Source organism: Myxine glutinosa, chromosome 7 (assembly GCF_964187855.1).
Source record: "Myxine glutinosa chromosome 7, kmMyxGlut1.1, whole genome shotgun sequence".
In the NCBI taxonomy this organism is placed as follows: domain Eukaryota; kingdom Metazoa; phylum Chordata; class Myxini; order Myxiniformes; family Myxinidae; genus Myxine; species Myxine glutinosa.
The window spans coordinates 21,494,844-21,511,388 of record NC_136267.1 but is presented as its reverse complement, the minus strand read 5'-3'; the positions used below and the strand labels follow the sequence as shown (position 1 = coordinate 21,511,388).

The window sequence follows — 16,545 nt, the reverse complement described above, 5'->3', positions numbered from 1 at the left end:
CGAGCTGGGCCCATTTCACAATTAAAAGCTGAGCTGAATTATAGTAGTCAATCTTCTACGGCTGCGAGTAAAAGCTGAATTATAGTAGTAAAAAAAAAAAAAAAAAAACACCTTTAGAGGCCATTTTTCCCCGCAAGCGGGGGTTGGCCTTTTTCGGGGACCGTGGTTGTTGTTGTTTTTTTTTTTGGTCCCCTTTTTGAAGCAATGTTTTTACGGCCGGATGCCCTTCCTGCCGCCAACCCTTTTTGTCGCCTTTTTACGACAAACAGGGAATTACCAGTGAGCTGGTACTCAATTAGCCGACCTCGGAAGGATGACAGGCTGAGTCAACCCCCCTGGCGTTAATTCAGCGATCGACCGGGATTCGAACCCAGGATCCTAGGATCCTAAGCTGGCACCCTAGCCGCTAGCCCAACACCAGTAAATTCATTCAAAAATAACCCGGGTAACGCCGGATGCTTTCAGATAGTATATATATACACATATATATATATATATATATATATATATATATATATATGTATATACGAGTATATATATATGTATGTACGTATATATATATATATATATATATACTGTATATATATATATATATATATATATATATATATATATATATATATATATATATATATATATATATATATATATATATATATGTATAATTATATATATAATTATATATATCATTAGCACTTAGCGATGTAGATGGGATCGACCAAACAGTGTCCTTTGCAATTAAGTTTACTTATAATTGACCAAATACTAATGGTAATAAATACCTACATCCACACGACCACACCATGCATGGAATTTAACGAAAATACTACTGCACACGTTTGACATTCCTAACCTTGTAAAGTGAAACGTCCCAGCGTGAATAACCTCAGTGTTTAGAGCTCATACGCTCAGTCTGGACTGGCAACTCGTAGGTCAATAATGCAACCATTTGGCCACCCCAGTTACATTTGAATAAGTTACATTTTTAAAGAATAAAGGAGGTTACATTGAGATGAAAACTAACAGTTGAAAAACAAAACTTTAATGATCGTGACAAATGGGCAGTGTTAAAGGTAACCCATGAGGTCACAACATGAAATTTTAGAAATCAAAATAATCCAATGTTTATTTATTTTTCGTACTCAGCTGAACTGTGCATTAACTAGAAATGGATGACAAAATAACACAGGGAACAATGCAGGCCTAATTTAGTTTTGAAGGATTAATAGAAAACGCGGAGTTCCGTTGAGGCGTGCCAACGGAACACGGCTGCAGTTGTATTCAGGTGAAGGTAGCAGATTCCTCGGCAACATTACTTGGCATTGACGAACGCTATGGAGCTTTGCAAATGAGTGCAAAAAGAGCAGATTTGCAGGAATTAAAAATAGTCACCAGCTGTCTGCACAGCCCTGCAGTATCGTTAGATGAAAAGCAAGGCGAAAAGAGTCTGCTTTGCTTCGCCTAACGCTGATCGCCTGTTGCCTTGCATGTGTTTGCTGCACATCCACACACTGGCCTGCATTTTATTCGGCGTCGTCCTGTCCTGCTTCCCCCCAGACTTGTTACTTACCATCCCCCATCTCTGAAAATCAAGAAAGCGGCATCAAAGTAACCTTCGTCAAGCTGCCCTCCATTTCCCAGCCAGCAAACGACGACGAAAGGACCATCCGGGTTTTGGGATGCGCCAAGCGGGGTGATGAAGGCATCGTCGCCGAGGACCATAACGCCTCACGCCTTTATCCTCCGCAAGCACAGCGAGCACTGGAAGAGTCGCGCGAAGGGGGAGAAGTTGGAAAAATGGCATCGCTTGAGCATTCACCTTCTGAGGGATCAAACGTCGGCGAAAGTGAGCGAGGAGCATCTGTTGCTACGGCGGCCATCCCGGAAAGCAATGGTACCCGAGCTCGCCAGAACGTGACCACCTACGAAGAGCACAGCACGGTGAAGTGCGGTGCGGTTCCACGGACCATCACCATCCGCTACATTGAGGAGATAGTCGCAGATGGAAATGAAGATGACGAGGAAGCTGGGAGGGGAGAACATAAAGAGAAGCTGGCATTCCTCATTCGAGAAAGCCAGGTATGTGCAGTGAGTCATGCTGAGGCGGCACAGATTGCACGCGGGGATGAAGTTACGTCCATAAAAATCACAAGTCAAGAACAAGATGAGGCCAACGAAAGCACGGGTGGCATGAGCGATATTACAGAAGAATATGATGAAGGTTCATACAACTTTGAGGATTACGGTGATGCATCTGCTGTGACACATCGTGACAAGAGACCGCTTATTGTTATCTTCGATGATCCGATGGACATCCGTTCAGCTTACAAACGCCTTTCCACCATTTTTGAGGAAAAAGACCTTGAAGACGAGTGGGAACGGTATGACAGGGAAATTCAGCCGGAACAGTCCGGTGCGGTCACATCCACAGATGGACCGGATGGATTTGGTGACGTCACAGCTGGACTTGTGACTGGTGTCGAGCAGGAATGCAGAGTGGAGAAGGAGAAGTCCAGGTTCAGGATTCCATTCCCGCGCAAGCAGTTGTCAGCACTCACTTCAGCGCTACGCTTAGGCACCCGGTTAGGCAAAAAAACCCTGGAGGTTGTCCAAGATGGAGAAGAAACTGAAAAGTCCTCAGATCTGCTAGAGACAGGGAATCATTGCGGAGAGATTCCAAGAGCAGCTGCAATTCGAGAAAAGACATACCAAAGCCTGGACTCACTGGAGGAGAGCATTCGTGACCTGGAGACAACAATCAATGAAATGGCAGTGAACAAGTCACCTTCGGCAGAAACGAAGAAGGAGACTACCCCGCCAGACTCCAAGAAGCCAAAGCCACCCATTGGGCCCAAACCGATCCTGTCCCCCGAGCCAAAGCAGGTTCATATGCATTTCTACTTACCAATTTTGTTTCCCCTTTTCCCCACTTGTTTTCCCTCCTCTCTCCACAAATCTATTCTTCTGGGAATTTCTTTAGGGAGGAAATGTCCTCTTTTTTTTCTCAAGCTCAGCAATAATCTATTGTGCCTGGCATGAAAGCCAACTTGAGCAGATGCTTACTTTCTCAACCTGCATGAACTTCCCCAGCTTTACAGCCTCCCTGTTACCCCCATCGGTATTTATCAATCTCTTCGGTGATTGTTTCTCCCCACATTCCCCCAATTTGTCCAACGTACCTCCCCGCATGCATCGATATTGAAAATTACCTGCACCAGGTGCATTGGTCGCTCCTTGAGAAATAAATCCTTGTGACATGCTCCTGCTGTTTCCTTGTTCTACTCTAGCCTAGAACTTGATGCTGTGCTGTTGCTGTCCTGCTGGTTGGCCTTTGAATGATTGCTTTGCTTTGTGCCTGATGCGCACCTCCTGCTTATATTTCCTTATTCAGCATCGTATTTTTGGAGGAAAAACGATGTTGTAGGAAGGAGGCTTCATTTCCAGTGGCTTTTCCCCTTCACTTCCTATCAATTGCTCAACAACTCCTCCCTCCTCCATCATTATCTCCACTCCACTTACCTCCTCCCCTTTTCCTCGTGCTCTCCGTGAACCTCGTATTCACTCACCTTGGAGTCACGACTTGCGAGACAACAAGGTAAAGTTGGCTCAACAGAGGCTCAGTAATGGTTTGTTGACCTAACACGAATTTGTAAAATGTTGGACCATCTTCATCAATCATTCTCATTTGTGATGGGCAGAGATGGCCGAGCTTTCATCTCTCTTCCCTCGTTGGCCATATTTGTCAAATTTGGGCTCCGATTTGGCAAGACTGCACTTGCCAACTGAGATTGGATGTCATTTTGATTCGGACATTGCACCAATGAGTAAAGCTGATGATGAGCCAACTAATGGGTCAACACGTATCCACGATTGTGCCAACTAGACCTTGCTGGCTGGGCTTCCTTCTCTGGTTCGTTGTTTGTTTGAACTGGACATGTGATCTTCACCTTCGTACCACCTGAAACCACTCAAATTTTCAAATATCCTTGTTGTGCATTCCTTCACATCCTTTATTCAAATCACTTTTCTTTGCTCCATCGTCACATTCCTCCAGTCCTCTTTTCTTCCATCTTTCTGGCGTATAATCTTAACAAATGTCACTTGATTCCAACCTCATACGTATTGCTCTTCATGGATCATTTTCTCTCACCTACACCCCATCACCCCATTGTTAACTTCATCTCCATGTCCCTCTTCCCTGTCCTCCATTTTAACCTTCTTCGTTATGTTTTCACGGTGACACTGTTCCTTCCATGCCACAACCCCCTCTCTCCCCGCCATCTTCCACAGGTAGAACCTGGGTCCTCATTTGCTTCGAGAAAGGACAATTCTGACGCCCAATTACCCAGCTACACGCGCCTTAAATCGCCTCTAATGCAACTGCGAGAGAGAGCCAGGTCGACACAGAGCGACAATGGCCAGACGGTAAGACATAAAGCAAATAACTTAAAGCACTGTTTGTCTGTCTGTGAGCAGGATTATCTCAAGAAGTTGTGGACGGGTTCGGCCAAAACTCGGTGTACCGGTTGGCTGTGTGACGAGGACGAATTTATCGGATTTTGGCGAAGATCCAGATCTTCACCCGAGATTTTTTAAAGTGACTTCACCATGGAGGAATATGGCCAAAAATGATAATTAGCAGGATATCTCAAAAAGTTGTGGACTGATTCGGCCGAAACTTGGTGGATGAGTTGGTTAGGTGACGATAACAAGCCGATTGGGTTTTGGTTCAGGTCTGTGGGATACAAAACGTAAACTGTTCAGCCTGGTGGAGGTATGTGCTCTACCGAGTGCCATTCTAGTTTATCCCTGGAGCCATCGATATGTCTTGAACACAGTAGGGGGGGAATGGGGGGGGGGGATGAAAAGTGAGAAAATTAAGCTGGAAGAAAAGGAAGCTGGAAGGATATGGAAGGAAATGCAGGCTGGAGAGGTTAATGGAATTGAGAGTATTGTACGGGATACATGAGAGTATTATATGAGAATGTGGGATATTTGGAAAGAGAGGCCAAAAATTTGCCGATTTTAACGGAAGTAATAGTACAGCGGCGGGTTTGGAATCCTAAGGTCCTGAGTTAGAATCCCGTTCAGCTGTTGAATTAATACCAGGTGGGGTTGACTCAGCCTGTTACCCTTCCAAGGTCGGCGAAATGAGTACCAAGGTACTGGGTCCTCTCTCAAGGAGGTTGGTGGCTGGATTTGCACTCTAGCCGCCATAAAAAAACACCTTTTCCGTAGCACACACAGTGGTGTGTGTCGGGATGGTGCTGAGGAGTCATCTAAGGACGCAGTGACGTGCTGATCCAGGATACGCTCATATATATATATATATATAGTAAACAAATTGTTCCACATGTTCTACTCTTCTTGTCCATAATCTTCTCTCTGATTTCCTTAAACTCTGGAGTCCTCTGCACCTCACTTCCCAACAGCTTTCCTTCCATGTGAGCTTCCATCATGTCACCGGGTATGAATTGTACTTCCTTAAGTAAATTCCACAGTTCCTTTCATGTGAACGCAACCCTGCTTGCACCTAAAACACTCATCCTGGAAAGGTGTCCTCCTGTGGATGACCCCACCCATTAAGAGCAGCCAGGCCTCTGTTCCCAGCAGTTTTCACTGATGAATGGCTGATGTTCCTATCCCTTTCAAGATGTAAGACCTTCTATGAATATGCAGGAAGCATGCTGAATTGCGCACATAGATTCACACCAAAGGAAGTTTTATGACAACAGCAACAAAAAAGCTCCGCTCAAAGGTTGCATGTCATGAACATTTCAGTTTCCAGGAGGAAAATCCCAGACAGGTCACCACCCTGTCATAGTGTGGGGAGGTACTTTCGACTGAATACTCATGGGAATCGAGCCCATACTATAGTGATGGATTATCCTTAGATTGATGCAGTTCCCCCTTTAGGTTGGAGCAGAAATTTTGAATTTGTTCATGGTGCCAGCGATAGCTCGTCTCGTCTTCGTGAAGGACACCATGTGATCTTACATAATTAAATCTAGTAGATGGGGCACATAGATGATTCACCCTCCATATGTAACAAGAGGATGAAAGTTTATAGCTGGGTCGGGATTCAAACCCAGGCTAGACAGCTCGGAGTGAGTGCAATGTAACAAGACTTTGCCAGTGGAACGTAGTCTTTCGAGGTCGACGGTGTAAAGGGAGAAGGTGGCAGATTGAGTCCCCAAGTGAGGGTAAACATTTTAGTAAACATTTAGTGACATTTTGTAAGGACTTACAAATCCCACAGTAAGCCTTATATTGCTCCATTTTTGTTTTAGACACTTGGCCTTGCATCAGAGAAACCCTCTTTCCTTGGGGTGCGGATCACCCCAGCATGACACCCAGACCACAGTGCTGCCAAACCGTGCGGATTCTCTTGGATTTCTAATTCCCCCAAGGAATCCAAGCAAATTCCAATGCTGGTATTTTCTTTGCAAGGCTATTTCTGGTTATTATCCACGTTTTTAGATCCACTTTTGAGGTCCAGTGGTCCGGAACTGTAACGAATTACACCGTCTGCAAAAAAATAATAGAACACTGATTATGCTGCAAGGAAAATGCACTGCTCATTGGAGATAGAGGGGTGGTGTTAAGTTGTCGTCGCCTATGGCTGCTGGTTGCATCATTTCTGAGAGCACGGCTGTGCCGCCGCAATGCACCTGTTTCCAGTAAGCTGGTACTCATTTTGCTGACTTTGGAAGGATGAGAGGCTGAGTCAACCCACCTGGTGTTATTTAATGGCATGACAGGGGCTAGAAATCAAGACCCCTGAGATCTCAAGCCAGACATCTTAACCGTTAAACCAACACCAGGCTTAATGATGTTTTTAGGTAACGGACAGATGGAAGACAGGATAGGGTTAGGCCAAATGTGCATTCGTGAAGCTGTAGATTAGGATTAGGCCAAATGTGCATTCGTGAAGCTATAGATTAGGATTAGGCCAAATGTGCATTCGTGAAGCTATAGATTAGGATTAGGCCAAATGTGCATTCGTGAAGCTATAGATTAGGATTAGGCCAAATGTGCATTCGTGAAGCTATAGATTAGGATTAGGCCAAATGTGCATCTGTGAAGCTGTAGATTAGGGTTAGGCCAAATGTGCATTCGTGAAGCTGTAGATTAGGATTAGGCCAAATGTGCATTCGTGAAGCTATAGATTAGGATTAGGCCAAATGTGCATTCGTGAAGCTATAGATTAGGGTTAGGCCAAATGTGCATTCGTGAAGCTATAGATTAGGATTAGGCCAAATGTGCATTCGTGAAGCTATAGATTAGGATTAGGCCAAATGTGCATTCGTGAAGCTATAGATTAGGATTAGGCCAAATGTGCATTCGTGAAGCTATAGATTAGGGTTAGGCCAAATGTGCATTCGTGAAGCTATAGATTAGGATTAGGCCAAATGTGCATTCGTGAAGCTGTAGGTTAGGGTTAGGCCAAATGTGCATTCGTGAAGCTGTAGATTAGGGTTAGGCCAAATGTGCATTCGTGAAGCTGTAGGTTCGGGTTAGGCCAAATGTGCATTCGTGAAGCTGTAGGTTAGGGTTAGGCCAAATGTGCATTCGTGAAGCTATAGATTAGGATTAGGCCAAATGTGCATTCGTGAAGCTATAGATTAGGGTTAGGCCAAATGTGCATTCGTGAAGCTGTAGGTTAGGGTTAGGCCAAATGTGCATTCGTGAAGCTGTAGATTAGGGTTAGGCCAAATGTGCATCTGTGAAGCTGTAGATTAGGGTTAGGCCAAATGTGCATTCGTGAAGCTGTAGATTAGGATTAGGCCAAATGTGCATTCGTGAAGCTATAGATTAGGATTAGGCCAAATGTGCATTCGTGAAGCTATAGATTAGGGTTAGGCCAAATGTGCATTCGTGAAGCTGTAGGTTAGGGTTAGGCCAAATGTGCATTCGTGAAGCTGTAGATTAGGGTTAGGCCAAATGTGCATCTGTGAAGCTGTAGATTAGGATTAGGCCAAATGTGCATTCGTGAAGCTGTAGATTAGGATTAGGCCAAATGTGCATTCATGAAGCTATAGATTAGGATTAGGCCAAATGTGCATTCGTGAAGCTGTAGATTAGGTTTAGGCCAAATGTGCATCTGTGAAGCTGTTGATTAGGGTTAGGCCAAATGTGCATTTGTGAAGCTATAGATTAGGATTAGGCCAAATGTGCATTCGTGAAGCTATAGATTAGGATTAGGCCAAATGTGCATTCGTGAAGCTATAGATTAGGATTAGGCCAAATGTGCATTCGTGAAGCTATAGATTAGGATTAGGCCAAATGTGCATCTGTGAAGCTGTAGATTAGGGTTAGGCCAAATGTGCATTCGTGAAGCTGTAGATTAGGATTAGGCCAAATGTGCATTCGTGAAGCTATAGATTAGGATTAGGCCAAATGTGCATTCGTGAAGCTATAGATTAGGGTTAGGCCAAATGTGCATTCGTGAAGCTATAGATTAGGATTAGGCCAAATGTGCATTCGTGAAGCTATAGATTAGGATTAGGCCAAATGTGCATTCGTGAAGCTATAGATTAGGGTTAGGCCAAATGTGCATTCGTGAAGCTATAGATTAGGATTAGGCCAAATGTGCATTCGTGAAGCTGTAGGTTAGGGTTAGGCCAAATGTGCATTCGTGAAGCTGTAGATTAGGGTTAGGCCAAATGTGCATTCGTGAAGCTGTAGGTTCGGGTTAGGCCAAATGTGCATTCGTGAAGCTGTAGGTTAGGGTTAGGCCAAATGTGCATTCGTGAAGCTATAGATTAGGATTAGGCCAAATGTGCATTCGTGAAGCTATAGATTAGGGTTAGGCCAAATGTGCATTCGTGAAGCTGTAGGTTAGGGTTAGGCCAAATGTGCATTCGTGAAGCTGTAGATTAGGGTTAGGCCAAATGTGCATCTGTGAAGCTGTAGATTAGGGTTAGGCCAAATGTGCATTCGTGAAGCTGTAGATTAGGATTAGGCCAAATGTGCATTCGTGAAGCTATAGATTAGGATTAGGCCAAATGTGCATTCGTGAAGCTATAGATTAGGGTTAGGCCAAATGTGCATTCGTGAAGCTGTAGGTTAGGGTTAGGCCAAATGTGCATTCGTGAAGCTGTAGATTAGGGTTAGGCCAAATGTGCATCTGTGAAGCTGTAGATTAGGATTAGGCCAAATGTGCATTCGTGAAGCTGTAGATTAGGATTAGGCCAAATGTGCATTCATGAAGCTATAGATTAGGATTAGGCCAAATGTGCATTCGTGAAGCTGTAGATTAGGTTTAGGCCAAATGTGCATCTGTGAAGCTGTTGATTAGGGTTAGGCCAAATGTGCATTTGTGAAGCTGTAGATTAGGATTAGGCCAAATGTGCATCTGTGAAGCTGTAGGTTAGGGTTAGGCCAAATGTGCATTTATGAAGCTGTAGATTAGGGTTAGGCCAAATGTGCATTCGTGAAGCTGTAGATTAGGTTTAGGCCAAATGTGCATCTGTGAAGCTGTTGATTAGGGTTAGGCCAAATGTGCATTTGTGAAGCTGTAGATTAGGATTAGGCCAAATGTGCATCTGTGAAGCTGTAGGTTAGGGTTAGGCCAAATGTGCATTTATGAAGCTGTAGATTAGGGTTAGGCCAAATGTTCATTGGTGAAGCTATAGATTAGGATTAGGCCAAATGTGCATCTGTGAAGCTGTAGGTTAGGGTTAGGCCAAATGTGCATTTGTGAAGCTATAGATTAGGATTAGGCCAAATGTGCATCTGTGAAGCTGTAGGTTAGGGTTAGGCCAAATGTCCATTCGTGAAGCTGTAGATTAGGATTAGGCCAAATGTGCATCTGTGAAGCTGTAGGTTAGGGTTAGGCCAAATGTGCATTTGTGAAGCTGTAGATTAGGGTTAGGCCAAATGTCCATTCGTGAAGCTATAGATTAGGATTAGGCCAAATGTGCATTCGTGAAGCTGTAGATTAGGGTTAGGCCAAATGTGCATTCGTGAAGCTATAGATTAGGATTAGGCCAAATATGCATCTGTGAAGCTGTAGGTTAGGGTTAGGCCAAATGTGCATTTGTGAAGCTATAGATTAGGATTAGGCCAACTGTGCATCTGTGAAGCTGTAGGTTAGGGTTAGGCCAAATGTCCATTCGTGAAGCTATAGATAAGGGTTAGGCCAAATGTGCATTTGTGAAGCTGTAGGTTAGGGTTAGGCCAAATGTGCATTCGTGAAGCTGTAGGTTCGGGTTAGGCCAAATGTGCATTCGTGAAGCTGTAGGTTAGGGTTAGGCCAAATGTGCATTCGTGAAGCTGTAGGTTAGGGTTAGGCCAAATGTGCATTCGTGAAGCTGTAGATTAGGATTAGGCCAAATGTGCATTCGTGAAGCTGTAGATTAGGATTAGGCCAAATGTGCATTCGTGAAGCTGTAGATTAGGATTAGGCCAACTGTGCATCCATGAAGCTGTAGGTTAGGGTTAGGCCAAATGTCCATTCGTGAAGCTATAGATAAGGGTTAGGCCAAATGTGCATTTGTGAAGCTGTAGATTAGGGTTAGGCCAAATGTGCATTCGTGAAGCTGTAGGTTAGGGTTAGGCCAAATGTGTATTCGTGAAGCTGTAGATTAGGGTTAGGCCAAATGTGCATCTGTGAAGCTGTAGATTAGGGTTAGGCCAAATGTGCATTTGTGAAGCTGTAGATTAGGATTAGGCCAAATGTGCATTCGTGAAGCTGTAGATTAGGATTAGGCCAAATGTGCATTCGTGAAGCTATAGATTAGGATTAGGTCAAATGTGCATTCGTGAAGCTGTAGATTAGGGTTAGGCCAAATGTGCATCTGTGAAGCTGTAGATTAGGGTTAGGCCAAATGTGCATTTGTGAAGCTGTAGATTAGGATTAGGCCAAATGTGCATCTGTGAAGCTGTAGGTTAGGGTTAGGCCAAATGTGCATTTGTGAAGCTATAGATTAGGATTAGGCCAACTGTGCATCCGTGAAGCTGTAGGTTAGGGTTAGGCCAAATGTCCATTCGTGAAGCTATAGATAAGGGTTAGGCCAAATGTGCATTTGTGAAGCTGTAGGTTAGGGTTAGGCCAAATGTGCATTCGTGAAGCTATAGATTAGGGTTAGGCCAAATGTGCATTCGTGAAGCTATAGATTAGGATTAGGCCAAATGTGCATTCGTGAAGCTATAGATTAGGATTAGGCCAAATGTGCATTCGTGAAGCTATAGATTAGGATTAGGCCAAATGTGCATTCGTGAAGCTATAGATTAGGGTTAGGCCAAATGTGCATTCGTGAAGCTATAGATTAGGATTAGGCCAAATGTGCATTCGTGAAGCTGTAGGTTAGGGTTAGGCCAAATGTGCATTCGTGAAGCTGTAGATTAGGGTTAGGCCAAATGTGCATTCGTGAAGCTGTAGGTTCGGGTTAGGCCAAATGTGCATTCGTGAAGCTGTAGGTTAGGGTTAGGCCAAATGTGCATTCGTGAAGCTATAGATTAGGATTAGGCCAAATGTGCATTCGTGAAGCTATAGATTAGGGTTAGGCCAAATGTGCATTCGTGAAGCTGTAGGTTAGGGTTAGGCCAAATGTGCATTCGTGAAGCTGTAGATTAGGGTTAGGCCAAATGTGCATCTGTGAAGCTGTAGATTAGGGTTAGGCCAAATGTGCATTCGTGAAGCTGTAGATTAGGATTAGGCCAAATGTGCATTCGTGAAGCTGTAGGTTAGGGTTAGGCCAAATGTGCATTCGTGAAGCTGTAGATTAGGATTAGGCCAAATGTGCATTCGTGAAGCTGTAGGTTAGGGTTAGGCCAAATGTGCATTCGTGAAGCTGTAGATTAGGGTTAGGCCAAATGTGCATCTGTGAAGCTGTAGATTAGGATTAGGCCAAATGTGCATTCGTGAAGCTGTAGATTAGGATTAGGCCAAATGTGCATTCATGAAGCTATAGATTAGGATTAGGCCAAATGTGCATTCGTGAAGCTGTAGGTTAGGGTTAGGCCAAATGTGTATTCGTGAAGCTGTAGATTAGGGTTAGGCCAAATGTGCATCTGTGAAGCTGTTGATTAGGGTTAGGCCAAATGTGCATTTGTGAAGCTATAGATTAGGATTAGGCCAAATGTGCATTCGTGAAGCTGTAGATTAGGATTAGGCCAAATGTGCATTCGTGAAGCTATAGATTAGGATTAGGTCAAATGTGCATTCGTGAAGCTATAGATTAGGGTTAGGCCAAATGTGCATCTGTGAAGCTGTAGATTAGGGTTAGGCCAAATGTGCATTCGTGAAGCTGTAGATTAGGATTAGGCCAAATGTGCATCTGTGAAGCTATAGATTAGGATTAGGCCAAATGTGCATTCGTGAAGCTATAGATTAGGGTTAGGCCAAATGTGCATCCGTGAAGCTATAGATTAGGATTAGGCCAAATGTCCATTCGTGAAGCTATAGATAAGGGTTAGGCCAAATGTGCATTTGTGAAGCTGTAGGTTAGGGTTAGGCCAAATGTGCATTTGTGAAGCTGTAGGTTAGGGTTAGGCCAAATGTACATGTGTGACGCTGTAGACTAGGGTTAGGCCAAATGTGTATCCGTGAAGCTGTAGATTAGGGTTAAGGTAAGGCCAAATGTGCATCCGCCAAAGCTGTAGGCTCGGGTTAGGGTTTGGCCAAATTGTGCATCCGCGAAGCTGTAGATTAGGGTTAGGGTTAGGCCAAAGGTGGATCGATGAAGCTGTAGGCTAGTGTTAGGGTTAGGCCAAATTCTGCATTCATGAAGCTGTAGATTAGGGTTAGGGTTAGGCCAAAGGTGGATCGATGAAGCTGTAGGCTAGGGTTAGGGTTAGGCCAAATTGTGCATCCATGAAGCTGTACATTAGGGTTAGGGTTAGGCCAAAGGTGGATCGATGAAGCTGTAGGCTAGGGTTTGGGTTAGGCCAAATGTGCATCGGTGAAACTGTAGATTTACAGTTGAATCTCACAATCAAGTTGGTGACTGGTCCCTTACTGCATATCCTCATTGTAATTCAATCAGCTCGTCACTTCTTCAAGTCGCTACATTATACCTTCATTACTCTTCCTTATTCTCTACATTATCCACTCTCTTCTCATGATCTCCTCCTTTCTTTTTTTGTCAATGCTTATTTATACTCATTCACAAAATAGTAATGAGCACTGATTTTTTTTTTGTCATCCTTCCACATAATTAAGCTGAGCATATGCTGCCACCAGCCCAGTGTCTCCATGTTGGCTCCTCTGTATTTATGAATACCTTTTTCTCTGAAGTATACCTTACACTATAAATAGATGATATGTCGCTAAAGCTGCATTCATGCACGTCGCCTCAATGTGGGGAGACATACTTTGTTTAGTTACTCATTCATTCATTCAAGCATTCCTTTATTCATAAATTGGAAGTGACCGAAAAACTCACAAGGGACAGCTGGCCAAGGTCCATGTGCTACAGAGAGAGTTCTTCATAAGTGAGCACTACAGACCACCATCCGGAAGGGTAGTGTGGAGCGGTCATGTGGGATTTGAAACTCTTTTTACGTCATTCCTGGACAGTTGACTTGGACTGCAAATAACAAGATGAAAATGCACCTTGTATTGTTGATCTTCGGAAAACAAAATAATGTCTTTCCTTGCTGAAATTTTTTGTTTATAACAGTTCACCATGTGCAGGCCTGTTTTTTGCACACTATTTTAATTGTTGACTTCATGGAAGGTCTTTCTTTGTATATTTTCAGGGTGAATCAGTTCCATCAGAATCCAGTTCCACTTCGCCCGAGCCTTCAGACGCGCCGCTCCAGGGTCATAAGGCCATAAAGATTTTCCACAGTTTCCGGCACAACACCCGGGGACCTGGACAACCAGGAGGACAACAGAAAAAATGAGGATGGCCGGCTGGTGCTCCCTATAATTCACCCGCCCCTACATATAGCACCGATACCACCAAACATAGATGGTGATCCTTAAAACGCATTCATGGGGCGTAAGACCATTTAAGTTGTTCAACCAAAAGGCCATGGGGATCCTGGAGATTAACTTCCATTTGTAACGCTCAGCAACGTTCCATCGACCCAGTAATCCAGAAACCTGCGGAGCAGTCCGAGGATTCGGAGGGACGACATAATAATAAAGACGAATCCTCAACGCATTAACTTGTAGGCGGCTCTGTTGTAAATCCCTTTGGCTTTTAACATTCTCATTGTTGCTCCGGATTCTTGCTGGTGTTGTGTTTCTCAAACGTGGTTCTGAGCACTTTGCAGAATTTAATATTGACATTCGCACCAGATAACCTAAATAGAACGGATGACTCGAGCTCTTTCTCCACCTTCTTCAGCACTCCTTTCCCATTGGAACACACCTAGATCAAAGGTGCAAAAGCAATTTCGTCGCTGCTGGCCAGGTTGTGCCAATACATATGCAATCATATAATATATGTCATAGAAACATTACTTTTGTTTTAATTTTAGTGTTAGTTTTGTGGGGTTTTTTTGCTTAGCTACACTCAAATGATGCAGTAGACACAGAGTAGAGGTGTATAAAAGCTCTCGCTCTGTGAAATTGCATAAGCAAGAGGTTTTTGGCTTGAGGCAGCTTCCGTAGAGTTAACCCAATGATTGTAAAGTTTTCCAGGAAAAAAAAAAGAAAACCAGGAGAAGGTTTCGTAAGTAGTGTGCGACTGACACAGGCCATCAGGATCGGAACTCCTAGAGCCAGGAAACGGATGTGAAGTTGAGTCTCCTGGCTGGATTTCTGGAATGATTGTTTCCCTCTTTGCGGAGCACAGCGCTCACTTTGGTTGAAGGTCCAAATTGTGCGTTCGCCACACGGTGGTTTTTCTTCTTCTCACTGTAGTTGTTTTTGTTTGAATTGGCGATTCATCCACTTCAAGTGGAACACGTGTTGTACATTGAGTTCTAAAGGATATTGGATATAACGTTGTATTGTATGGCTGCCTTCGATTCGGTTTGGGTGTCTGATCAGGATCTCTTAGGTTGTACAGGTGAAACGGGATTTCATCAGGTTTGTGTTGGCTTCCACCGAAATAGATTGGATCATGTTGTGCCTTACGTTGATTTTGTGGTTGCCGGTTGATAGGCCTTGTTCTGAAAGTTTGTGGATAACTTAATCCATACATTATGTTTGACATTGCACATATACAGTGGCCTGTTCAATTATCCGCAATAATCCAGTTTTCAGATTTCATTACTTATAACCTTTATGTGGGGGTTGTTTCCCCCTACAAGCTTCTCAAGTGAACAGTTTTTGTTTTTTGTTTTTGCCATGCCGAAACGCTTCTCGCTTCTAAACTGTTGCACCAAAGTTTAATGAACCATCAATTTAAAATAGCCAATTTAATTATATTGTTCTGGTTCATTTTAATCTGAGTTGAAATAAACTTTACTTATCCACATCATTCTCTTCTTTTTTTCGTCGTTTTCTTGCTTGTAACTTAGATGCACGAGTGGCCATTATGCGCATATCGAATCTGTGCAATGGTTGCCAACCTATGTTTGGTTGCTTGGACGTGCCCTATCTTTTTTAAATTTTGAGTATCGAGCAACGAAGCAGCGTGTATCGGCGATAAGGTTTTGTATGACTCTGCTATGGTTCGATCCGTCGGCCTCCCAGACCCAGAGTGGATGCTCTATCCCAGTGTTTCTCAAATGGTAGGTCGTGACTAGTGACTAGTTCCTGACGGGAATTACTCAAGTCCTAGTGATGTTCCCAATGACCAAACGATGTGAAGTTGCATTCTCAACCTTAGTCGTGATCAAAACTAAAGACAGAAACAGGCTGATCGATGTTGAGAGAGAGCTACAATGTTTGCCGAGTAAGACTAGGCCCCAAATTGCCATGTGTGTAAAGAGGAGATAAAAATGGCCCAGGTTCCAAACTTTTTGGTACTCCTGTAGTCAGGGTTGGCACTATTGGGCCCAAGTTCCAGACTTTTTGTTACTCCTGTAGTCAGGGTTGGCCAGTCTATTGGGCCCAGAGTTGGCCAATAAACCCAGTATTTTCCCAGTAAAGTAGGTTTTTTTCAAAATTTCCATTTCTGTTTTTTTTTTTTTAACCCTTGTTGGGGATAACAGGGGGTCGCAGCGACCAAATACCAAGATGGGTGGATCATCTGTGAAATCCGGCTGAAAAACATGACTCTAACCATTACGCCAAGCACCGCGTCTGGTTAAAAATGATTTATTAGTACGTCCATGATCTCAAACAGTCGGTATATGACAATGATGAATCCTCTTTTTCTGCATTTGCCTTTACCTGCAGGACCTGCACCAATTTTACCCGATTGAGTGCACATTCTCTCTTATTCTACTTTCTTACTTTTCTGCCAGGCTACGGACTTGCTGAATGAGCCTCGCAACATAAATTTGTACTCCTGCATGTTTTTATTTATTTATTATTATTACACAATTACAGTTGTTATGCATACACACAGGAGGTCCCTGCACGTGAATGTATCAATTACTTGGCTTGATTCCAAACTTTCGTTTTGTGACAGTTTTCCATAAACATTTTTTGTTTCTGATTAACTCTTTTTTTTCAGCCAATCTATTTACACTAAA

At 43.5% G+C, this 16,545-nt stretch overlaps 1 protein-coding gene across 10 annotated transcripts in view; it reads left to right on the top strand.

Moving 5' to 3' along the window:
* Positions 1-15,383, top strand: part of LOC137431040 (sickle tail protein homolog) — a 332,796-nt gene extending 317,413 nt beyond the window's left edge. For 7 of the 10 annotated variants that reach the window (XM_068121909.2, XM_068121911.2, XM_068121910.2 and 4 more), the window contains 3 exons: positions 1,558-2,883; positions 4,291-4,425; positions 13,708-15,383. In XM_068121909.2, coding sequence (XP_067978010.2) covers positions 1,558-2,883; positions 4,291-4,425; positions 13,708-13,854 — 1,608 coding nt within the window. In that variant the 3' untranslated portion in view covers positions 13,855-15,383. The remainder of the gene's footprint in view (positions 1-1,557; positions 2,884-4,290; positions 4,426-13,707) is intronic. The other 3 variants (XM_078781358.1, XM_078781360.1, XM_078781359.1) reach the window with 1 other exon arrangement.
* Positions 15,384-16,545: the final 1,162 nt, after the last annotated feature.